Raw genomic sequence first — 27,349 nt, 5'->3', positions numbered from 1 at the left:
ATCATTGTTTTTACCTGTATAAGAATGAGCTTGTGTGAATCGAATCAGTCAACCAAATGGTTTACCATTGTTTCACTTTCAATGTTGACATTCTTTTCCTTTTAATAGCTGAACACTCCTAGTTCATGCATAACCCATCTCTAGCTTAGGGGTTAAATTGAAGGTTACATGAATACTGATTGAAGGAGGTCAAATTATTAATTTGCAAGTGAATAATTCATCAGCGATGTTTTCTCAGCTTATTTTGGCCAAATTAAACCAAAATGATCAGTGCTAAAAGCAAATTATTATTTCACTATTTGACTTTCATAAATGATTGAACCAAAAAAATCATACCGTTACTTTATTTTTTTTTATTTCTCGTAGCTAATGCCTCTTTAAAAAGTTGCAAAAAAAAGAAATGAAAAAGAAACTGTCTGAAATGTTAAACTCTGAAACTGACACATCACAACTAAGGCCACTTTTTTTTTATTTGTTGGTTTACGGATCTGCCGACCCTGTTTTTCCCGATTTTGAAATAAAAAAAAAAATGATTTTGAAGATTTTTTTTAATACCGCTGACCCTTTTCTGTTTGAAGAAGTACAAATAAAAATATAAACATAATAAAAAAGATCGGCCTTTCTTCCTCCAGTCGGAATACCCTCGGAGTGGATTGGAAAATCCCTTGCGGTTCCCTGTTCACTCAATGTTTCATCATGATCTAATGCGGTGAAAAGGAACCAGTTGAAAATGGAGGTTGACGGCGGGTCAATTTTTTTTCAAGTGCTGATCAGAAACCTGTTGAAAGGGGATGTTTTAGGGCAGTTTGAAAAATTATTCAATAGTCCGACCAATCTGTAAAACTTGTCTTGATAATGGATAACGTCCAGCTTTCAGGAACGCGCTAAAAGTTGGACAAAAAAGGAAGCATTCGTTGAATATAAAATTATAGATGTCAGAACTGTTTGTGTTTTTTTCTCTGGTTAAACATTGCTAGTGATATTTCTTAGAAATTCATATTTAATCGTACTGTTCCATTAAACATATGAGGTACCTACTAAAGGGATGGATCTTTTAACTTGCTGCCAGGGATGGGTGTCTGATTAATTGGCCTTATTATATAAATACCTGAATACCTTCCCACGGTACCTATTAATATGTTTTAATGGAACAGTCCTATTGAGTAGGAATTAAAATAAGATCCATGTGTTTTTATACGACCGCAAAAAAAATTTTGTGGTCGTATATTGGTATGACGTTGGCGTCGTCATTGTCGTCCAGCGTCGTCCGAAGACACATTGGTTTTCGCAATCTAACTTTAGTTTAAGTAAATGGATCTCTATGAAATTTTACCACAAGGTTCAATACCACAAAAGGAAGGTTGGGATTGATTTTGGGGGTTATGGTACTAACAGTAAAGGAATTAGGGGCCAAAAATAAGCATTTTTGTAACTTCCAGACATAACTTGTGTGTTAGTGTATGGATCTCTCTGACATTGTACCACAAGGTTTGATATCACAAAAGGAATGCTGGGATTGATATTGGGGGTAATTGCCTCAAAATTTTAGGAATTAGGGGCCAAAAAAGGGGCAAAAAACAAGCATTTTTCTAGTTTCATGACAATAACTTGTGTGTAAGTGTATGGATCTTTCTGAAATTGTACTACAAGGTTCCATATCCCAAAGGGAAAGCTGGAATTGAGTTTGGGGGTAATTGCCGAAACGTTTAGGAATTGGGGGCCAAAAAGGGGCCAAAAATAAGCATTTTTCTAGTTTCCAGACAATAACTTGTGTTCAAGTGTATGGATCTCTCTGAAATTGTACTGCAAGGTACCATACCACAAAGGGAAGGCTGGGATTGAGTTTGGGGGTGATGAATAATAAGGGGGTTCAAAAAATTTGGGGGGGGATTTTTTTTTTTTCCTTTTTTTTCTTTTTTTCCTTTTTTTTTCTTTTAAAATTTTCCATTTTAAGTAGGTTATTTCTGATTTATATTTAAAAGCAAATAATAATGATATGGTAGGAGATACACACCAAACAGGATGTGTAAATTATTATATAATAAGTATTGTGCAATAGCAAGAAATTTTCAATTGCACAGTATTGCACAATAGCAAGAAATCTTCAATTGCACAGTATTGCGCAATAGCAAGAAATCTTCAATTGCACAGTATTGCGCAATAGCAAAATATCCAATAGCACAATATTGCGCAATAGCAAGAAATTGTCAATTGTACAGTATTGCGCAATAGCAAGAAATATTTATTTGCACAGTATATTGTGCAAAAGAAGATACTTCGTATAAATTGCTTATTTCTTGACCAATTTCAATGGGGTTTTATTCTTGAATTCTTGGGGTTCTTTAATATGCTGAATCTAACCGTGTATTTAGTTTTTGGATTTTGGGCCCCGTTTTTAATTGGTCCACATTGAGGTCCAAAGGGTCCAAAATTTAACTTTGTTTGATTTCATCAAAAATTGAATTATTGGGGTTCTTTGATATGCCGAATCTAACCGTGTATTTAGATTCTTAATTTTTAGTTCCGTTTTCAAATTGGTCTACATTAAGGTCCAAAGGGTCCAAAATTAAACTTAGTTTGATTTTAACAAAAATTGAATTCTTAGGGTTCTTTGATATGCTGAATCTAAACATGTATTTAGATTTTTGATTATGGGCCCAGTTTTCAAGTTGGTCCAAATCGGGGTCCAAAATTAAACTTTGTTTGATTTCAACAAAAATTGAATATATGGGGTTCTTTGATATGATGAATCTAACCATGTATTTAGATTTTTGATTTTTGGGCCCCGTTATCAACTTTGTCCACATTGAGGTCAAAAGGGTCCAAAATTAAACTTTGTTTGATTTCATCAAAAAATTGAATTCTTGGGGTTCTTTGATATGCTGAATCTAACCATGTATTTAGATTTTGGATATTGGACCATAATAGGTGAATGTCCAATTTAAAATTTTTAAGTTCTTAGACCACATTCATTCTGTGTCAGAAACCTATGCTGTGTCAAATATTTAATCACAATCCAAATGCAAAGCTGTATCAAGCTTGAATGTTGTGTCCATACTTGCCCCAACTGTTCAGGGTTCGACCTCTGCGGTCGTATCAAGCTGCGCCCTGCGGAGCATTTTATTCTTATTTAAATTGATATAAAGAAGGGATATGGTGAACAAGATCCCAACACAAAATCAGAACATGTATTACTGTCATAGAATGCCTGACAATATCACTTCGACATTTATATAAAGGGACAATCACAGGACACTTTGAGATATAAGTTAATACTTAGCAATGTAAAATAGCATAAAAAGGACAAAAATTGTATGTTTATATGTACCACATATGAAGGCATATGACATGCAGAGAGCATGGTATTTCCTCAATAAGATTGTATTATGATATGAGGAATTTTGTCACTCCCTGATTTAAATTTGATAAATAAATACACAGAACAAAAAGAAATGCAATTGGAAAACACACTTCCCTTTCATCAGAGACATATATATGTATCTGCTTTCATCAATCTACATTGACATTGGACTCCTTGTAACACATTAATTAAAACAGCAACAATTAATACAAGTTCATGAAACGATCTACATGGTTAATATTATACTATAGAGTAATGTCATTGTTCTCGATGCAACCATCCAACAATGAAACACAACCCATTTGAAACTACCTAAAATAAAACTGCCATTCTACTTTAATAGTCCACATTACAAGCAGAAGTGCAAACATCCACTTATCATAACAAGCAGGACATCCACAAATCTATCTGTAGAGCGTTGCATGTTGTCAGTTACCATCAGCAAAATACTAACATTCACTGACAATTCTACCAGTGACAACATATTTAGCATTGCCTCTTACAAACCACAACCAACAGAACAGAAATTTCAGCCCTGATCATACCCTGAAAAAGGCTTAGAATCCACTGGTTTTAAGATAATCAATTTTCAGTAATCCACTATTAGACAATAAAACTTCAATAATCCACTAATTGATAATTGTGGAATTTACATGTCCACAACCAGAAGGAAATAATCATCTACCAATCACGACATGAAGAAGGCTAAGGGTAAACCAACAGGAACATCACAATATATATACTAATTTATATGTTGTTTTTTTTCAAGCCTGCAACATTTATGTCGTGAAAGTGATACACAGCGATCCTAGGTTATGTCGTTGGCGTCTGCAGCATCAACATTTAGGATCAGTCTGTAGTTAAAGTTTATTAGACATCAATAATTTTGTCAAACCTTCATGGAATTTTATGAAATTTGGACAGAAGCTTGTTTATGACCGAAATACAGTCTCTAGAGCAAAATTTTGAAAATATATATTTTCATTTTTCCTGTATTTTACTGATAAAAAGACTTAGTTGTTTTACAGTTAACATTCAGATTCAGTCTGAGGTTCAAATTTTTCAGTCATCATTAACTTTGCCATCCCTTCATGGAATTTTATGAAATTTGGACAGAAACTTGTTAATGACCAAAATACATTATCCAGAGCAAAATTTTAAAAATATTTATTTTTCATTTTTCAGTATTTTACTGATTAATGGACTTAATTTTTTTTAATAGTTACATGTAACAAGTAGATACAGTCTGGGGTTAAAGTTTGTTACACATTCATTACTTTGTCAAACCTTCATAGAATTTTATGAAACTTTGGCTTAAGCTTTTTTATGATTAAGAGATAATGTCTGAAACAAACTTTCGAAAATAGATTTTCATTTTTAGTATTTTTCTGATGGATGGACCCTTTTGACATGATAAATTTGTAAACCTTCATGGATTGTTATGAAACTTGGACAGAAGCTAATCTTAAAATCTAAGAAATAGCATCTAAAGAAAAAAGTTTGATTTTTTTTTAAATTCTGTATTTTACTGAAAAAAATGGACTCACTTTTTAAGTCAACATTACACTTTTACACTGACAGCTGCAATCGCAGACAAAACACAGGGCTCCACAGATTTTTTGTTGTTGTACTGACTCATAGTAAGAGCAGTTTATCTCATAGGTTGCAGTTGTACAATATTGTGACCGTCTGCAAAGAAGGATTTTGATTAATATAACTAAAATCCACTTACAGCTGTTGATCTGTCCATTAAATGAAACAAACAGTCATTTAATTGATATTGTTTATTTCACATATTCTTCGCATTGTTAAAAATGTTCTAGAGAAACCTAATAAGGCTGTTTTCATGAAATTGTTTCCGTAACAATAATCACGATGTAATAGTCTCGGAAGCTGTTAAAGACATTTGATATTGAAAAGCTTGTAATATTATAGCATAAATGATTGATTTTATACACTGAATGTCTTTTTGTAGTGTGTAATGAACTTGTATTCTGTTATGCAGTTTGTCAGAAAGTTATGAGAAGAGAGTACATATATCTTGTGATTCATCTTTTCTGACATATGTTTTTAGTTATGATTCCAATTGTTTTTTTATTTTGCATTGATTATGGTATGCTGTAAATGTGTTCATCTTCATGTCGTCAAACTTTCACAATTCTCAAGGTCTGTTTTTCTTGAGTTGTCCTTCTTGATGACTTTCACATTTGTCAAGGACTTTTTGTCTTGAGTTGTCTTTCTTGATTTGTCAATTTCTGTGAGTGTCAATTGTCATTTGTAATTTGTCACATATGTAATACATTAGCATTCTAGATATTATAATCATGTATTTAATGGTTTTGTTCATTGTAAAAGGAAATCATATATTATTGGCTGGGGCCTTGGCAGACTTGGGTTTATTTTTGTGGATAGATGAATTCCACAAAATTAAATACCCAAATGAAAAATTTAACCAAAAAGAAAATTACTTTTATTTACTGGAAGCCATGTCAATGAATCCAAACAAAATCAATTTTTGAGGCAAGACCACCAAATTTTAACCTCTGGAAAATTAATGTTTCTACAGTAGTTAATATAATGTGTCAGGCATCTTCATGTCTTGGCAAAAATCTGTTTCTTTAAATAACTTTTTATAACTTTATTTACCATTTGAATTGGATTATCGAATCTACTTAATGATGTTTTGTCATGAGATGATTAACTTTCTTGATAAAGATAGTGTTCCTTAACAAATAGGAAATATGTTTTAATATAGGGAAAAGTAATTGATATCTTTTGTTGTTGATGGGACACTCTTGCCTTTTAAATCTTTGTGTGCTTTTATTTTCTAATTTTGTCATTAGGACAGACAGGAAATTACTTCCCTTTAACAAAAGACTTATGTAATAGATATGGATGAAATATTAAGGAAGTTCTGTTTAGAAATTAAATTACTTTTATAACTTTCTCTGAGATTGAATTGTTTTGTAGATTTTGAATAAGTGAGTCATTAATGTTTCTGAAAGAATTCCAATATCTCAAAAGGAATTGTTAAATATTTGTGACGTTATTTTGGTTACTCGGAAACCTGAATGTTACCATCCCAAGATTTGACATAAATCTGTAACTTAAAAGCAGTTATAAAGATATTTTGAATCTGTATGCCTGTAATGTTTGTCAGCTCTTTGATAAGAGAATGACTTATTTAGATTTTATTGGGAATGATGGGAGAAAAAAACAAGTAAAGATTATGTAAGCATCTTGTGATAAAACATAGCCAAGTAATTGATGTCAGTATGCAGTTGATATATTTTGCAACTGATCAAATTATATACAAAATATTTTGAAAATGTTTGATGTTAATGATTATTGAATATATAGAGATTGGTTTAAGCTAGTGGTGGGTTTATAAGGTACAATTTTCCAGCCGATTTTTTTACCTGTAATGTTGTTTTCACAAAAATCCCACCATGTGAATTCTAAAATCGGATGTTGTTTGGTTAATCAAATGGAAAATCGTAACATGTGAACAGAACACTGTATGATTTACCTGGGCAATGGTATCAAATCATATTGAAAATTTGATGGAAAATCGTAGTCAGTGCGTAAATGCACCGTAAGGCACCTTTAACAATTGTTAGTCATTACTCACTTGGACAACTGGTTATAATAACATATGTTAAATTTTGATTCTTGTCCACTATTCCTTTCCTGTCATTGTTTCAAATATGTTTGAATATTTTAATAAGGGGAGCAAACTCCTAGAAAAAGTCACCAGAGCTCTTTGACCTATTGCATCAAGTTCAGTTGTAACTTACAATTAAACAAAAACCTTACGAGGATAACTTTTTCAAAGTTAAAAATGTAGAAGATGATCTTGACCTCATTTTTCTGCTTATAATCCAAGGAAATATCATATCAAAAGAATCTAGGCCACTATGACTTATGGTTAATGAGAAATAAATAAACAAATATAATGTAGCAGGGCTAAACATGGTCCCCCTATGTATAATTTGTTCGAATAAATGTATAACCATTACGAATGATTCAAGGTATAAGTATGTTTATTCAACAAGAGCAGAAAAAATTCCAAGACCACCAACGGGTCTTCAATACAGCGAAAAAATCCCGCACCTGGAGGCGGGCTTCAGCTCAGGCCCCTGAACAATAATGTATACTCAGTTCAGCAAAAATGGACGTCACACTAAACTCTGAAACATATATATGAACCAAAATTTAAAAAAGATACAGGACTAACAAAGGCCAGAGGTTCCTAACTTGGGACAGGGGCAAAAATGCGGCGGGGTTAAACATGTTTTGTGAGATCTCAACCCTCCCCCTATACCTCTAGCCGATGATAGTCTCTGTTAAAATTTATTTTCAACTTTTATAGACTTTTGGCAATTTATAGCTTGGCATATTGCACAGACACTTGTCCATTGTTGAAAACCATATTTTGACCTCAAGTTATTTTATTCATATCAATAATCTTATTTCTTCCAGAAAAATTCCAAAGGAAGTGCAGATTTCTGTGTCAGGAATATTGACCATGCTGCATTTGGAAGAAGAGAGATTGAAATTGCTGAGCAAGGTATTATAATAAAAAATAGCAGTCAGTTTCTAGTTACAATGGAAGTAGTATTGATAGTAGTAGTACATACATGTAGTAGTAGTAGTTTATATAAAAAATGTTCTTGTGTTGAAGTTTTTACTATCCTAACCTGAATTCTGAAAAGTATTCTGACAATTTCTTTGTTTTGAAGAAATGCTACATTGTGAAATCACAACATAAATTTTATTTTTTTTTCAAACCAGAATTGATTTTTTTTGCTCCACCCATTCTAACAATTGATCTGAAAGAAAGTACACATGTATAAAACATATTGTAATAACTAGGTAGGTGTAGATAGAATATGACAAAGAAAGACATGAAACATACAAATATTAAAACATAACAACAGAATAGAAAATTTGATGTTTGTGTCATTGAAGGTTTTTAAGAAGAAAATCTTCTTTAACTGCAGAATAGTTCAATTAAGGTGTACCACACCAAATCAAAGTACGTCACTTCCGGTTGCATATGAAAAAGGTCCAAAAAAAATATTCCCTTGAATTTGGCAGTTGTTGGAAATTAATCCTACATTTCATTGCAGTAAAAAAATTCTGGGTCATAAGCAAATACTTTGGGTGTTTCTAAGCACCATTTGTTTTTTTTTTGGTGTTTCTAGAGAATATTTTGGAAACTTGAGGTTACATGGTTACTAAAGCTTGTACACAGGTAAAAAGAGGTCAAATTTTGATTGGTTAACTTCCAGTGATGGTTGATTTCTTATATGCAATAAAATGTTATGTGAAATTTTGTCTATAGTACTGGACAGGATAAAACTTTACTCATGCCAAGTATTTCTTTATTTGAAACAAAGATAAATTCTGCACAATTTTTTGAAAAGTGCAAATTTAACAAAGACTAATAAGGGCAAATCAATGGTAGTATTACACCTAAAGAGGCAGAATGATATAGTTAAATTTGTTTCACATAGTCCTTACTCTTTAGTTAGCAAGAATATATCAAAAACAAGGAATTATTTGAATCTGGAACAATTTTGAATTCTGGAAAATTGATAAGAAATGTATGATAAAAACTAACCCAATTAAGGAGGGTTAGCCATTCACGCATGGCAAAGGATGCTACTTAATTCATACTGAAATTTCAGTGAACGTAACCTGAACCTTAGGCATGGTTAACCATATTTAGTTTCGTGAATGGTCCACATATGGCAAAAAAGTGATAAGGAATTAACAGAAAATCACTCATGCACGATCTGTGCAGACCTATTTAGATAAATACTTGCTAACAAGGTACTTGATGAAGGTTAGGAACTAGATCACCTGATCATGACTATCTATTATTTATTTTTTTAAGAAATGCCTGGAGTGATGGCATTAAGAAGACGAGCTGAAGCTGACAAGCCTCTTTCTGGTGCAAAAATTATTGGTTGTACACACATCACTGCTCAGACTGCTGTAAGTATTAAAAAAAAATGTAGGTTGAATAATTAGGTGTATGCTAATTATCCATGTCCATGAAAACAGATATAGACACCCCTAATAGCTTTTTCCTGACAGTTTTTGTTCTTTATTTTACTGATTTTTGAGATATTTTTTTTACACAATGGTTTGGATACATTTTTATAGGACCACCGCAAAAAATTTGCGTTCCTATAATGCTATCATGTCGTCATCGTCTTCCAAAGACACAATAAAAAATCTAAATGCACAATAAGAATCAGCATATCATAGAGCCGCATTAATTCAGTTTTTGATGAAATCAAACAAAGTTTAATTTTGGACCCTTTTGACCTCAATGTAGACCAATTAAGGCAATTTAAAAATGTGGCCCAATATCCAAAAAAGTAATACAAGGTTAGAACCCCCAAAAATTAAAGACTTTAGATTAATTCCATTATATCTATGATATGCTGAATCGTATTGTGCATTTAGAATTTTTATTTTTGGCCCTGTTTTCAAATTAGTCCATATTAAGGTTTGAAGGGTCCAAAATTAAACTTTTGTTTGATTTCAACTAAAATTAAATTTTTTGTGTTTTTTTAAATGCTGAATCTAACCATGTTGTTAGATTTTGGATATCAGACCATACTAGGTAAATTAAATGTTCCATTTCAAATTTTGAAGATCTTTGAACACATTTATTTTGTGTCAGAAACCTATATTATGTCAAAAATTTTATCACAATCCAAATTCAGACAGTATCAAGCTTGAATATTGTGTCCAAACTTGTCCCAACTGTTCAGGGTTCGACCTCTGCGGTTGTATTAGGCTGCGCTAGGCGAAGCATTTTATTGTAGATTAAAGTGCCCCAACCCAATTTATTGGATTATTAAAGATGATTCTACTACTTAGCCTACCAGTGTAAATAACTTTGAACTACAAATTATTAACATAACTAATTTATTGCTGAATCTAATGCAACTCTAAACAGATAAAAATTTGTTCTTGGCCTAAAACTATCACAATCACAAACGTAGAAGTCATACTATTTTCAGATTGCCAAGTTTTGAACTAGATCTATTTTCAGTTGGTAAATTATTAAATTTAAACCACATCAGATGTTTTACTTGCATAATCAAAACTGAACAATAGCATTTCTGAAAGAGATTATATTGGGAATGTTTTGTATCTCAATGAGAATGTTGCTGAATTTGAAATGAGCACTGGAAATGGGAATGTTCTGTTTTCTCCTTCCATGAATATGTTATTGAACTTGACATTAATAACTCAGCTTTCCATAATTGATGTCAATTTTATAGATCAAATTATAAAACAAGGGAGATAATGCATGATATTTTCTGTAAATAATTATAAAAAAATTAATGATTTATTCTTTAATGACGGTTATAAAGACTCATTAAATTGAATCAGAATGGAGTTTTTACAGTAAATAGAGTTATTCCATCAGCACGCTGGTTTTAACCGATCGAAAACAGAAACAGATTTCTCCTTGGGAACTGTTTCACAATTGTTTTTTAGCTGCATAATATTAGGTTGTCTGTGATAGTTTTAGAAAAATACATCTTTGCGTGTGAAAACAGGAAGAAAGATAGGAAAATTGTATCAGAATAGGGTGATTAAACAGCCGGAAAACTTAACAGGACGGAATTAAATGAAACACGCTTCTCTTTTAAGATTCCTATTGATTTCTACATTCTTTAATATTGCTTACGGTTAGATAAATTCTGCTTGAAAATAATTAGTATACTTTATCTTTAACACTCTTTCTCGATCACTTATTATTATAAAAAAAGAAGAGCTAATCATATGTTTGTCAGAAAAAAAGTCGAGAGAATTGTATAATGAAATAGTGTGAATACCTAACACAAAGCAAAATGCCTCTTGCACAAAATATGCAATTACATGCTTCATTCTTTCCTGTCACTTGTTATACAAATATAACTCATCACAGTAAATGTATTAGGATACAATAATTCTGTAATAGTACAGAGCATTGAACACAAATCTAGAGAGTTCATTGTATGTAAGCTAGCTGATTATGCAGTATGGGTTTTACTTTGTTGAAGACAGTACTGTGACCTTTAGTTGTTAACTTCTTATGATGTCATTTGGTCTCTGGTGGAGAGTTGTCTTATTGTCAATTATACCACATCTTCTTATTTTTATATTTATGAAAAGCAATTTCATTTTGAACAATTTAAAAAAAAGGAAGTACATGTATTGGGTGGATGTCATTTTGACTGATACAGCAACCTTGCAACTAGACAACCAAAAATATGTTTTGAACTTTTGATAGAGGTCAAAAATGGTTTTCAGTGATAGACAAGGATGTACACAATATGTCAAGTTCTATATCTCCTTAAGTCTAGACAAGATGTAAGAGTAACAGAGATCTGTCATTGATACCAGTATGTATAAAAATAAGGAGATGTGGTATGATTGCCAATGAGACAACTATCCTCCAGAAACCCAACAAACAAAGATGTGACAGGTCACTGTACTGCCTTTAACTTTAGGAGCCAAAACCCATACCATATGGAAAGCTATAAAAGGCTCCTGTATGACAAATATGAAACAAATCTATGGAGAAAACCTATGGCTATGGCCTGATTTATAAATGCATGTACTTTTTCAAGCAGAAGAGTAAAAAAAAAGTGTTAAATTGTTTTAAAACAAGGATACAAACCTGATTTCATTTATAACCAAGACCTTTATATACAGTTCACATTGGCAATCTTACTACATTACTCCCCTTTATTTTATTACAAAAAAAAACATTTTTCGCTACATGTATGTTTGTAAAATAGTATCTCAAACCGTTGCCTTCCAAACTCATACTTTCACACCTATTCTTGTAAAATCTTTGAAATAATTTCCTGTACCATGGTGAAAGCAGGTCTACAAATTGCTGGACTCCAACTATCAATTGAAGGTTGTAAGGAATTTTTATACGACCGCAAAAAAATTTTGTGGTCGTATATTGGTATGACGTTGGCGTCGTCGTCGTCGTCCGGCGTCGTCTTCCGAAGACACATTGGTTTTCGCACTCTAACTTTAGTTTAAGTGAATGGATCTTTTTGAAATTTGACCATAAGGTTAAATACCACAAAAGGAAGGTTGGGATTGATTTTGGGGGTTATGGTACCAACAGTTAAGGAATTAGGGGCCAAAAAGGGGCCAAAAATAAGCATTTTCTAGTTTCCAGACAATAACTGTGGAACGATGTATGGATCTCTCTGAAATTATACTACAAGTTTCCATACCACAAAGGGATGGTTAGGATTTGCTTTGGGGGGTTATGGCTCAAACCGTTTAGGAATTAGGGGCAAAAAAGGGGGAAAACCAAGGTTGTCCTGGTTAATGGACAAATACTTTAGTACAAAACATAATTTAAAGCAGTGTAAGGGAGATAAATCAAATACATCATTGAAATTATCTCCCTTACACTGCTTTTAAATTATGTATAAAGTAATGGTTAATGAACAATAAAGATAATTTAAAACAGTGTAAGGGAGGTAATCCAAATACAACGTTTTGGTTACTTCCCTTACACTGCTTTTAAATTATGTTTAAAGAAATGCATATTTATAAAGGAAGACCAGTAAAAATATCTGCAAATGTTGCATCTTTTTTTTTTACAAAAAAATCCATATGAAAGATCTGACACTAAATTTTAAATTCTATTATAAAATAGATTAAGTTAGCACTATGGTAAATTTAAATGGGTAATTATGGTTGCCAACTCCATTGGAAATTTGAATTGAGATTATGACCATATCTTGAGGGAAAGAATTTTTTGGGGGAAAAAAGGGGGGGGGATAAAAAGAAATTGTGGGGGGTCAATTTTTTCTCATTTCGGATTTCAGAATTTAAAAAGAATTATTCTTCAGATATTATTTTTTTTTCAAATTTCAAATATTGAAAAATTTCAAGAAGTAATCTTTAATTGCACAGTATGGCGCATTAGATTTGTAAAATCTTTGATCACATTTATTTATTTGTTATGCCGAATCTAACGGTGTATTTAGATTTTTAATTTTGGGTCCAGTTTTCAAATTGGTCTACATTAAGGTCCAAAGGGTCCAAAATTAAACTTTGTTTGATTTTAGCAAAAATTGAATATATGAGGTTCTTTGATATGCTGAATCTAAACATGTGTTTAGATTTTTGATTTTTGGCCCAGTTTTCAAGTTGGTCCAAATTGGGGTCCAAAATTAAACTCTGTTTGATTTCAACAAAAATTGAATATATGGGGTTCTTTGATATGCTGAATCTAACCATGTATTTAGATTTTTTATTTGTGGACCCCGTAATCAAATTGGTTCATATTGAGGTCAAAAGGGTCCAAAATTAAACTTTGTTTGATTTCATCTAAAATTGAATTATTGGGATTCTTTGATATTCCAAATCTAACCGTGTATTTAGATTTTTAATTTTGGGTCCTGTTTTTTAAATTGGTCTACATTAAGGTCCAAAGGGTCCAAAATTAAACTTAGTTTGATTTTAACAAAAATTGAATTCTTGGGGTTCTTTGATATGCTGAATCTAAGCATGTGTTTAGATTTTTATACGACCGCAAAAAAATTTTTGTGGTCGTATATTGGTATGACGTTGGCGTCGTCGTCGTCGTCGTCCGGCGTCGTCGTCGTCGTCCGGCGTCGTCCTAAGACACATTGGTTTTCGCACTCTAACTTTAGTTTAAGTGAATGGATCTTTATGAAATTTTACCACAAGGTTCAATACCACAAAAGGAAGGTTGGGATTGATTTTGGGGGTTATGGTAATAACAGTAAAGGAATTAGGGGCCAAAAAGGGGCCAAAAATTAGCATTTTTGTAACTTCCAGACATAACTTGTGTGTTAGTGTATGGATATCTCTGACATTGTACCACAAGGTTCCATATCACTAAAGGAATGCTGGGATTGATTTTGGGGGTAATTGCCTCCAAATTTTAGGAATTAGGGGCCAAAAAAGGGGCAAAAAACAAGCATTTTTCTAGTTTCATGACAATAACTTGTGTGTAAGTGTATGGATCTTTCTGAAATTGTACTACAAGGTTCCATATCACAAAGGGAAAGCTGGGTTTGAGTTTGGGGGTAATTGCCCTAAACGTTTAGGAATTTGGGGCCAAAAAGGGGCCAAAAAACACATTTTTTTCTAGTTTCCAGACAATAACTTGTGTTCAAGTGTATGGATCTCTCTGAAATTGTACTGCAAGGTACCATACCACAAAGGGAAGGCTGGGATTGAGTTTGGGGGTGATGAATCATAATGGGGGTTCAAAAAATTTTGGGGGGGGATTTATTTTTTTTTCCTTTTTTTTCTTTTTTTCCTTTTTTGTTTCTTTTAAAATTTTCCATTTTAAGTTGGTTATTTCTGATTTATATTTAAAATCAAATAATAATGATATGGTAGGAGATACACACCAAACAGGATGTGTAAATTATTATATAATAAGTATTGTGCAATAGCAAGAAATTTTCAATTGCACAGTATTGCACAATAGCAAGAAATTTTCAATTGCACAGTATTGCACAATAGCAAGAAATCTTCAATTGCACAGTATTGCACAATAGCAAGAAATCTTCAATTGCACAGTATTGCGCAATAGCAAGAAATATCCAATAGCACAAAATTGCGCAATAGCAAGAAATTGTCAATTGTACAGTATTGCGCAATAGCAAGAAATATTTAATAGCACAGGATTGTGCAAAAGAAGATACTTCCTATAAATTGCTTATTTCTTGACCAATTTCAATGGGGTTTTATTCTTGATTTCATGGGGTTCTTTAATATGCTGAATCTAACGGTGTATTTAGTTTTTGGATTTTGGGCCCCGTTTTTAAATTGGTCCACATTGAGGTCCAAAGGGTCCAAAATTAAACTTTGTTTGATTTCATCAAAAATTGAATTATTGGGGTTCTTTGATATGCCGAATCTAACTGTGTATTTAGATTCTTAAATTTTGGTTCCGTTTTCAAATTGGTCTACATTAAGGTCCAAAGGGTCCAAAATTAAACTTAGTTTGATTTTAACAAAAATTGAATTCTTAGGGTTCTTTGATATGCTGAATCTAAACATGTATTTAGATTTTTGATTATGGGCCTAGTTTTCAAGTTGGTCCAAATCGGGGTCCAAAATTAAACTTTGTTTGATTTCAACAAAAATTGAATATATGGGGTTCTTTGATATGCTGAATCTAACCATGTATTTAGATTTTTGATTTTTGGGCCCCGTTATCAACTTTGTCCACATTGAGGTCAAAAGGGTCCAAAATTAAACTTTGTTTGATTTCATCAAAAATTGAATTATTGGGGTTCTTTGATATGCCGAATCTTACCGTGTATTTAGATTCTTAATTTTTGGTTCCGTTTTCAAATTGGTCTACATTAAGGTCCAAAGGGTCCAAAATTAAACTTAGTTTGATTTTAACAAAAATTGAATTCTTAGGGTTCTTTGATATGCTGAATCTAAACATGTATTTAGATTTTTGATATTGGGCCCAGTTTTCAAGTTGGTCCAAATCGGGGTCCAAAATTGAACTTTGTTTGATTTCAACAAAAATTGAATATATGGGGTTCTTTGATATACTGAATCTAACCATGTATTTTGATTTTTGATTTTTGGGCCCCGTTATCAACTTCGTCCAGATTGAGGTCAAAAGGGTCCAAAATTAAACTTTGTTTGATTTCATCAAAAATTGAATTCTTGGGGTTCTTTGATATGCTGAATCTAACCATGTATTTAGATTTTGGATATTGGACCATAATAGGTGAATGTCCAATTTAAAATTTTTAAGTTCTTAGACCACATTCAATCTGTGTTAGAAACCTATGCTGTGTCAAATATTTAATCACAATCCAAATCCAAAGCTGTATCAAGCTTGAATGTTGTGTCCATACTTCCCCCAACTGTTCAGGGTTCGACCTCTGCGGTCGTATCAAGCTGCGCCCTGCGGAGCATTTTATTGATTATAGGCCCAGTTTTCAAGTTGGTCCAAGATAGGGTCCAGTATTTAAACTTTGTTTGATTTCAACAAAAATTTAATATATGGGGTTCTTTGATATGCTGAATCTAAACATGTATTTAGATTTTTGATTATGGGCCCAGTTTTCAAGTTGGTCCAAATTGGGGTCCAAAATTAAACTTTGTTTGATTTCAACAAAAATTGAATATATGAGGTTCTTTGATATGCTGAATCTAACCATGTATTTAGATTTTTTATTTGTTGGCCCCGCTATCAAATTGGTTCATATTGAAGTCAAAAGGGTCCAAAATTAAACTTTGTTTGATTTCATCAAAAATTGAATTATTGGGGTTCTTTGATATGCCAAATCTAACGGTGTTTTTAGATTTTTAATTTGGGTCCCGTTTTTTAAATTGGTCTTCATTGAGGTCCAAAGGGTCCAAAATTAAACTTAGTTTGATTTTAACAAAAATTGAATTCTTGGTGTTCTTTGATATGCTGAATCTAAACATGTGTTTAGATTTTTGATTATGGGCCCAGTTTTCAAGTTGGTCCAAGTTGGGGTCCAAAATTAAACTTTTTTTGATTTCAACAAAAATTGAATATATGGGGTTCTTTGATATGCTGAATCTAACCATGTATTTTGATTTTGGACATTGGACCATAATAGGTAAATTAAAAAAATTCAAGTTCTTAGACCACATTCTTTCTGTGTCAGAAACCTATGCTGTGTCAAATATTTAATAACAATCCAAATTCAGAGCTGTATCAAGCTTGAATGTTGTGTCCATACTTGCCCCAACTGTTCAGGGTTCGACCTCTGCGGTCGTATCAAGCTGCGCCCCAGCGAAGCATTTTATTACATCTGCCTTACTGCCCTTATTGGTCTTATTAAGTTTAAAAAGGCAGTTAATAAAAGATGAAAACTGTCCCTTGTCCTTTTGACTTGTTGTCTTGACCTCATTTCTGTTGTTACTTAACGTCATAAAATCTTATAATTATATAAAATTCTCAGCAAGCACATTTTGTCAATTTCTGATAAGCTTACAGAATATTGTATATAAAGTAACGTTGTAATTACTGGTAAATGGAATAGAAAATGTAATTATAAATGAAGCCTTATGAATTGATTTTTATACGACCGCAAAAAAATTTTTGTGGTCGTATATTGGTATGACGTTGGCGTCGTCGTCGTCGTCGTCGTCGTCGTCGTCCGGCGTCGTCGTCGTCGTCCAGCGTCGTCGTCCGAATACACATTAGTTTTCGCACTCTAACTTTAGTTTAAGTGAATGAATCTCAATGAAATTTTACCATAAGGTTCAATACCACAAAAGGAAGGTGGGGATTGATTTTGGGGGTTATGGTACCCACAGTTAAGGAATTAGGGGCCAAAAAGGGGCCAAAAATAAGCATTTTTGTAACTTCCAGACATAACTTGTGTGTAAGTGTATGGATCTCTCTGACATTGTACCACAAGGTTCCATATCACAAAGGGAATGCTGGGATTGATTTTGGGGGTAATTGCCTCCAAATTTTAGGAATAAGGGGCCAAAAAGGGGCAAAAAACAAGCATTTTTCTAGTTTCATGACAATAACTTGTGTGTAAGTGTATGGATCTCTCTGACATTGTATCACAAGGTTCCATATCACAAAGGGAATGCTGGGATTGATTTTGGGGGTAATTGCCTCCATATTTTAGGAATTAGGGGCCAAAAAGGGGCGAAAAACAAGCATTTTTCTAGTTTCATGACAATAACTTGTGTGTAAGTGTATGGATCTTTATGAAATTGTACTACAAGGTTCCATATCACAAAGGGAAAGCTGGAATTGAGTTTGGGGGTAATTGCCCAAAAAGTTTAGGAATAAGGGGCCAAAAATGGGCCAAAAATAAGCATTTTTCTAGTTTCCAGACAATAACTTGTGTTCAAATGTATGGATCTCTCTGAAATTGTACTGCAAGGTACCATACCTCATAGGGAAGGCTGGGATTGATTTTTGGGGGTAATTCCCTCAAAATTTTAGTAATTAGGGGCCATAAAAGGGCAAAAAACAAGCATTTTTCTAGTTTCAGGACAATAACTTGTGTGTAAGTGTATGGATCTTTATGAAATTGTACTGCAAGGTTCCATATCACAAAGGGAAAGCTAGGTTTGAGTTTGGGGGTAATTGCCCTAAACGTTTAGGAATTTGGGGCCAAAAAGGGGCCAAAAAACAAGCATTTTTCTAGTTTCAAGACAATAACTTGTGTTCAAGTGTATGGATCTCTCTGAAATTGTACTGCAAGGTACCATACCACAAAGGGAAAGCTGGGATTGAGTTTGGGCCAATGGGGTGATGAATCATAAGGGGGTTCAAAAAAATTTGGGGGATTTTTTTTCTTTTTTTCATACATGTAAACCTCCCGACGGGAGTACAATAATCCCGTTTTCAGGGGTCTCCTCCCGACCTCGCGTTGAAGAGAAAAAAATCCTGTGAATGAAATCTGCCCAACATATCATCTCAGACATCTGGTGTAACTGACATCACCTGAAGTTATATTTTACCTGTAAATCAATTAACATGCATAATTATATGGCTTCACTTGTCAGCTTGGGTGTCAAACATACTGGTAATCAACGATTTTTACCTCAGGCTAACTGCCGTTGTGTAATAAAAACTTTGTGTATTTATTGGGTTACTTCCCCTGATTTATCCTGTTTTAAGTTACTTTCCTTTAAATAATGTAAATTTTTAAAAGAATATAAATAAAATATAAATTGAACAAATAATCATAAAAGGATGGTAATTAAATGATTTTAAATGTCTTAGGACAAATCAAAAAATAATAATTTGAAAATTATTTGAGGGTTCTATACTTTCTTTCAAGGCTTAAATTGAATTCATATAATAACTATGACCCAAGTTTTAAATTTAAATGAGTTTCTGATTATTCAAATAAAATCTAACTGCAAATGCAGATAGGTAAACAAATGATCTGATTGCAATGTTTGTCCTATAGAATAATGATATAAAAGATATGAATTAAAAAATTTAAAGAACATATTAAAAAAAAAGAATCTTAGATTGAACATGTAGAATATTAAGATAAAGAAACTTTATAAGTACAAGGGTACTATAAACATAATACATAATACATTCGGATTGAAAGTTGAAGAAAAAACACTTTAAAAGACAATTTTTACAGCACACGGTTACATTTACGACAAACTTTATGTCGATTAAAAACCTCCTGATCTGAGTTCTAATCTCCTGACCAAAATTTTCCAATCTCCTGATCTGAGTTTCACAGTCCATCACATGTATGTTTTTTTCTTTAAAATTTTCCATTTTAAATTGGTTATTTCTGATGTATATATAAAAGCAAATAATAACGATATGGTTTGAATAGGTAAATTAAAAAATTTTAAGTTCTTAGACCACTTTCATTCTGTGTGAGAAACCTATGCTGTGTCAAATATTTAATTACAATCCAAATTCAGTGCTGTATCAAGCTTGAATGTTGTGTCCATACTTGCCCCAACTGTTCAGGGTTCGACCTCTGCGGTCGTATCAAGCTGCGCCCCAGCGGAGCATTTTATTCCAAATTAATTTCTTGTCTATGACTGATTTTTAATACAAGTTATGGTGCTTATGATTATGATCTGTAATGATTATAAGTAGGTAATTGCTTATATTAAGGAGGAGAAAATGCATGGAATGGCATATAGGTACAAATGTACTGTTGAACTCGGAATTTTATTTTTACGTGTCAATGCATAAAACTTGAGGCTGGTACAGATTCAAAAGGTGGGGATGAAATAATTGCGTGTCCCCTTAGAATGAAAACCACATGATATTTCTTTAAGTGTAGTACTTGTCAAAGACAACTTAGTTTGATTTATTGATTGTTGCTTGCTCTATGTCCAGTGGCAATTATTTCATGCATATTTTGGACAGCAATTTATTTTGAAGAACATATCAATTTAGTTGAAGAACATATGCATTTTGTATTTGAATCACATGGTTCTCCATCAGTTTTTACTTGCAAAAGGAAAGGTATTTTGTATTGCTATTTTTTTGAAATTTTTTTGGCATTAGACCCCCCTTGACAAATCCTGGATCTGGCTTTGTTATGCATGTTTATTGCTGTGAAACAAATATTGTCTGTTCAATGCCACATGTTCATTCTTAATACAATTACATGACACTCAACCAAATTATAATAAATTATAACAACCTAAGATATTCTAATTTTTGACAAAATAAAGAATGCTACTTTGATAAAGATATTAAGAAAGGTAAATCCCATAACTGGATCACTTAGACATATATTTTGTCCAAGAGTGATTCAATTCTCCGTTTTATAATCTAATGCATTCTAGGTAATATTTTTCAAAAGCATACACCAAAACGCTGTGATTGGCTTACAACGTCCAAAACAATTGAATTTTAACCAATGATGTGATGTGGTTTTCATTTTGGGGTACGAGCAATGAGATTACCCATGGTCCTGAGCAATGAGATTACCCATGGTCCTGAGCAATGAGATTACCCATGGTCCTGAGCAATGAGATTACCCATGGTCCTTTAGGTTCTGAAACGGCGAATTTGACAGGTAATAGATCTTAGGTTTCAGTCAAAAATTTTAAAGGTAAAAGGTCATAGGAGATCAGCTGTTGTTTTTTGGGGAGATTACGTACTCCATTTCTTTACTGTTTATAAGAATTATTGTGATAAATGATATTAGACCTTGATAAAACATTTGATAAACTTCTTGGATAAGTGTTCAAGATATGCTATGCCTGAAATGTTTAATTCTGTTAATAACTTTTGAACTGAATTTCATTTGTTATATTTTTCAGGTTCTGATAGAGACATTGGCCGCACTAGGAGCATCTGTAAGATGGGCTGCCTGTAATATCTACTCTACACAGGTTTGTAAAAAAAAGAGGAGCAGCTCTTATTCAAAATATAGTTTTTGGCATGTTTTTTTAAAAAATTGTTTTGTTACTTTTTCTGCATATGAAAAGAAGTAAAAGATTAATTTTGAGATTTGTTCTGGTTAAATGACTTTTCCAACTACATCAGGAATAAATTTTTCCAAATTTTATTCGAAATATCACCTGATCTTCCTCACAAATTTATTATGCCGATCTGATGAAAGTGTTAATTCATCAAATGGGATGCAGGTAGTCAGAATTGCATTGCACATTCAATACCCTCAGAAATTGAGAATGCTTGTATGTTTTTTGTCATTAGAACCAATTCAAGTAGAATGTTATTTAAGGCAAAACTTTCTGTGAGAAATTTATGTGTACATTTATTATCCAAATTGTTGAACAATGGGTATAAAAGCAAGATTGATTATCATGTTAAATATAGAAATTGATGCATACAAAAAGTTGCTATCAAAATTTAAATGCCATTTTTTTTTTTTTGGCAAGACCTATCCCACAGGAATTTTAGATTTAATAAAAACATCACAAAAATTTCTGAATTTATATGATATGTAGTAGATTTTTTAATATTCTCTTTCTTGTTTTTAAATCTTTGCTGGTTTGTTGTCCCATATGCACTCATTCTTCCTATTTTCAAAGTACAGATGCATAGTTAAATTTGAACATTGATGCATTAAAGCATATTTATTACAAACAGTGTTGATGGATGGTATATAAATATGAATGCTCCTTATAAGTTTATTGCGTAATGGCACAGAAAGTCATTATTTGTAACCGTTTATGAGACAGAGAAAGATTTACGGCATATAATCAAATATACTGTATCTTTAAGGAGAGATTCGTTCACTACTATTTGTATTGTTGTCAGAAGCTTTATATAATTGGAATTTGTATAGAGCAATCCATTGAGCTGTAATCAACCTTGATACTCTAGTGGGTTTAAGTATGAATACTAAACTGTAAAAGTGTTGGTCTTTATTTGGTATCATTAAGGCACTTCCAAGATAGATACTTAAAATGAAATGATAGCTGATGGGTTTTTTTTGGAAGTAATTGGGGGGAGGGGGTCATGAGAGATTTTCAAGTACAAAAAAATGTACAATGATGATTGATTGTGGTTGTTTCTGAATTATTAGTCCCCTACTGACAAAGTCGAAGGGGACTTAAGGTTTGCACTCTGTCTGTCTGTCTGTCTGTCTGTCTGTCTGTCTGTCTGTCTGTCTGTCTGTCTGTCTGTCAGTCCGGCAAATCAGTTTTCCACACTTTTTTTCTTCGTGCTTGAAGATATTGATTTGATATTTGGTATATAGTTTTATCATGACAAGTTACAGATAAAGTTCGAATTTTGTTCAGGTCTGATGATTTTGTGCAGAGTTATGGTCCTTGGACTTAGAAAATTCACTTAAATAATCAGTTTTCCACACTTTTTTTGTCATGCTTGATGATATTGATTTGGTAATTGGTATATAGTTTTATCCTGACAAGTTACAGATCAAGTTAACATTTTGTTCCAGTACAATGAATTTTTAACCGGTAGGGGACTATGTATTGCCATGCAATACTCTCAGAATGCTTGTTCTAACATAAATAAAAGGAAACATTTATTTGAATTGTGATGGATGATGAGATAAAATTAAAACCCCGGAACACTACCCCATACTTTTATACCAAGCCTAGCTACCAGCTTTTAGGACAGACAGAATTAATATTATTGTAAAAAGTTTATAATCAAAGACCTCCAATCAAAATTCTTTAGCATAAGTTGACGTAAAGAAATATTTTGTATAGATACTGACAGATATGTCCTCTTACAGTTTCTTAAAATAAAATTGAGAATGGAAACAGGGAATGTGTCAAAGAGACAACAACCCAACTAAAGAGCAGAAAACAGCCCAAGGCCACCAATGGGTCTCCAACACATAGAGAAAATCCTGTACCCAGAGGCGGGCTTCAGCTGGCCCCTAAACAATAATGTATACTAGTTCAGTGAAAATGGACATCACACTAAACTCTGAAACATATATATGAACCAAAATTATAAAACATACAAGACTAACAAAGGCCAGAGGTTCCTGACTTGGGACCCTCCCCCTATACCTCTAGCCAATGTGGAATAAACAAACACACAGCAATACGCACAGTAAAATTCAGTTTAAAAGAAGTTCTAGTCTGATGTTAGAATAGGTAACAGAAGAAACTAAGCAAAATGACAATAATCAACATAAATTAACAAAGGACTACTAGCAGTTACTGACATGCCAGCTCCAGACCTCAATTAAACTGATTGAAAGATTATGTCTTCAACATATGAAAATCAAGCACAATCCCTCCCTTTAGTGGTTTATATTAGTATCATACCATCATAAAATATACGATATAAGAAGTAACCCGTATCATGCCAACAACTGGTTTTAGAATAAATGTGTTTATTTCCGATGCAAAGACCCTATGAGTGAATCAATAATAAGTCCAAAAAAAGCCATCTTAAATGACAACAGTATCGTAACTATATCCCTTCTGAATAAGTCTGTTTAAAGGTTTGAATGGTACATATATCATTTAATCCCAAATCTTCAGTTGCATTTCAACATATGTCAAACTTTTTTTTTAATACAAAATAAGTTAAATTATTTGATTTACTTTTTACTGTAATAAATTTAAATTCTTAAATTCTGACACCACAAGTTTTTAGTGGATAAAATCGCATTTATGATACCAATGGTTAGATTAGAGACTGGTTATTATAATTGTAAATATGTTTGCTACTGAGTCCCTCTAATTGTTTGTCTCTAAGGGATCTGTTATTTGTATCTGCAACTTCTAAACCAGTGACTTCATTTGGCTGTTTCAGACATTCTAATGTGTTCTTGGTAACATTTCCAAAATGTTTTGATTGGCTATACAAATCGAAAACAATGGAAATTCAACCAATGACATGAAGTTATTTTTAGTTTGGGGGTACATACAATGAAATTATCCATAGTCTTTTTGATTCTGAAACGGTGTCAGAATTCAAAGAATCTTTCTCAAAATCTTCAGTACAACATGCAGTCCCACAGCTTCTATTTTTTGTTTTTCTGGTGTTTTCTTTAAAAGCAAAACAAGGACTTTTCCATATTTTTCCCAGCTCTGTTTACAGTTTTTCTAGATACATACAATGATTATAGATGGTAAATAAATATTGAATGCTCCTTAACAGTTTTGTGGGAAGTCTTACTATAGCTCTATCAAGACAGAAGAGATTTACAGGGTATAATCTAATATGTTATATAGTATAGGTGAGATTCAGCCACTATTATCGGCAATAGTTGTCAGAAGCTTTATATAATTGGAGAGTGTAGACCAATTCATTCCGCAGTAATCAGCCATGATACACCAGGGGATTTACTCATAAATGCCACTTTGGAAAATCATCAGTCTTGATTTAGTACCGTAAAATATCGTCCAACAAATGAAGTGTTAGCTGAGGACAGTTTAAGAATAAATGATCATTTTATAATTGAGAGCTGGATTAGTACAGGAATTTCTAGGCTGTTTTCCTGTATGAGTTTTTGAAATCAGTATTGTAAAAAAGAGAGGTCCCATAGGCAAAATGATGTTCTCATATTGCATTATTTTTTTTTTTAATTTAGTAATTTCAGAAAAATTTGAAAATAAACAAATAATTGATTTTATCCCGCAGTGAGCTTTCCTTGGTATAGAAGAAGAAAGGGGTAAACATAAACTTTATGGTTATTTTTGTTTGCTCATCGTTACTATGGAGACAAAATGTATAATAGCCATGTTTTTTCAAACTCCATATCATATAAAAACTGTTTGCTGTTACCTTGAACATATTATGAACAGACCTGAAATTATTGTTGTTCTCATTCAGGTCCTCTTTTAAGCAGTTCCATTCTTTGTAAAAAAAAAAGAAAAAGAAAGCTGCATGAAGGGGAGCGGGGGGGCTTTAAGCAACCTCAAAGAATTTCATGATGAAATTAATATCTACGCTTTTGAAAAAAAAAAGGATAAATTTTATCTTGTCATGTTATTGTAGGGGAAAAAATAAAGCTTGGCAAGCCTCATTTCTTCTTATGTTCTTAAAGTTTCTGCCTATTTATATATATTCCACTGCAAATTTGTTTCTTTTCATGGATGAATATAAAGATAATGTCCGTCAGCACCTAAAACACAATGTTGTAATTATAGATTTTTTTCGATTATTTTGTGGTATATCTCTGAATTTTTTTGTACCATTAAATGACTTAATGTCGATATTTTCATTTTATATTACAATTTACAATTGATGTTTAGGTGATTGTTAACCTTTTATTATTCAATTATTAATCCAAACAGATTTTTTCAAGTTAATGAAAACGTCTATTTTATTTCTATTTAACAATTCTCATTTTAAGCCAGTTTAAAATCAATCTGTCTTTGCCTGTTGCTACTGTCAAGTTTGTGACACGCAAATAGTCAACACGACGCTAAATGATTAGCACAGAGCTAAAACATTGTATTAGATTGAAGCTAACTGAATCTCTTTTTATTTTTATGTGTTGGAAAGAAATTGGTTTTTTTCGTAAATCAAATGAAAGAAAATTGGATTTCGTATTAGAAAGATAATCATTAGTCTCGCTGAGACTTATGATGAAAGCAAAGTAAATATGGAAGACTTAGAAGGTGGTATGTCATGTTTATATGAAGGAAAAAATGAAAGATTAGCAATTTTATATTTTATGAATTGTGAATATGTTTAAAGATGGAGTAAAAAGAATAAGACATTGACCTTCTGCTGTTGTCTGTTCTATGGTCGGGTTGTTGTCTCTTTGACACATTCCCCATTTCCATTCTCAATTTTATTTTATTTTATTGTAATCAATTAATCAATAACACCATATATGATATATAATCGCTAATCCTAATTATGATCCATCTCTAATTAATGAAGAAAAATAATCATTTTTTTAAAACCAATTGGAAATTAACCAGTGTCATCAAAATAATTTTCTAGATTAAAGTTTTATGATGTATTTCCTAAAATAGGTTTTTGTTTTTGGTATGCTACGTTATACTGCAATCTGGTGTGGCTTAAATTATATTATGTTGTAAAAATTTGATATTCATTGTTATTGAAAGTTATAAAACTTTGCACAAATTTATGCTTTCAAGAACTATACGGCAAATATTTTGCCAAATCTGCACTTATATATATATATATGTATATAATTAGGGTCTACCATTATAGAAATTTTTCAAAGTTAGGTTTTCATAATTATAAGTTATATGAAATACTATAACTCTCTTTGCTATGTCAGTTTTCACATAAAAATTTAATTTGTTTTGTTGCTGTTGAAACTGAAAGTCATAGCACTAGTTCCTAGTTACCTGATTTCTCTCAATACTTTAATTAGATATACATCCTCAACTATTTGGTCAGTATATTCAAAAAGTGAATTGATATATTCTAACACCAGTTAATATATCATTATTTAACCAAATTCAGGCATTATTGAAATGCAAATAAAATTTCTTTCTTTTTTCAAGTTAATATGTCAAAATTTTGAAATTCAAAGATTGCATCCATGTGTGTCAATTTTACGTGTCACTGTTTCAGACAAAGTAAATTTGATTTTTGTTACAAGTTTATAATGAAATACTCTAGATCTGTACAAGGACAAAAAACACATTACCATATATTCCATGCCTCAGTGTTCTCATGGAAACTAATGGAAAGATTATGCAAATAATGGATTCTCTGTGGACAAACTTAATTGTTTTGAAATTTTGCTGAGCAAGGCCAAGTAGAATATTTAGGATAAAAAAATGTATGTTACATTAAACCTATACCTCCATTTTTATCCCATGAGCATTGGTGTGTATAGATTATTGACAGAGCTGTTAATTTGTAACACCAAACAGGAAATTCATTTTCTGGTTTTTCGCTCAAGGTTATAACTTTTTATATGATTGGGTTATAGCTGATCTGTCAGATATCATCAATGGACTTATATTTTCATTAGTGACCTGTCTTTATGATTAGATAAAGATCACAGCTCGATCCAAGGTCAATATTTGTATCATCAACTTTTT

General features: G+C 32.2%; 1 protein-coding gene and 1 long non-coding RNA gene across 11 annotated transcripts in view; both read left to right on the top strand.

The window, feature by feature from the left end:
• LOC127717431 (S-adenosylhomocysteine hydrolase-like protein 1) overlaps positions 1–27,349 on the top strand; it is a 109,038-nt gene that overhangs the window by 62,229 nt on the left and 19,460 nt on the right. For all 10 annotated transcript variants that reach the window (XM_052223117.1, XM_052223079.1, XM_052223103.1 and 7 more), the window contains 3 exons: positions 7,844–7,931; positions 9,264–9,364; positions 21,179–21,250. In XM_052223117.1, coding sequence (XP_052079077.1) covers positions 7,844–7,931; positions 9,264–9,364; positions 21,179–21,250 — 261 coding nt within the window. The remainder of the gene's footprint in view (positions 1–7,843; positions 7,932–9,263; positions 9,365–21,178; positions 21,251–27,349) is intronic.
• Positions 12,313–19,925, top strand: LOC127717507 (uncharacterized). Its single transcript, XR_007989211.1, has 2 exons — positions 12,313–14,264; positions 17,976–19,925. It is a non-coding gene; the product is annotated as an uncharacterized LOC127717507 (long non-coding RNA).

Source organism: Mytilus californianus, unplaced genomic scaffold, assembly GCF_021869535.1.
Source record: "Mytilus californianus isolate M0D057914Y unplaced genomic scaffold, xbMytCali1.0.p SCAF_1, whole genome shotgun sequence".
NCBI lineage: Eukaryota > Metazoa > Mollusca > Bivalvia > Mytilida > Mytilidae > Mytilus > Mytilus californianus.
Note: the sequence above shows the minus strand (reverse complement) of the source record. Positions and strands in the feature narration are given on the sequence as shown.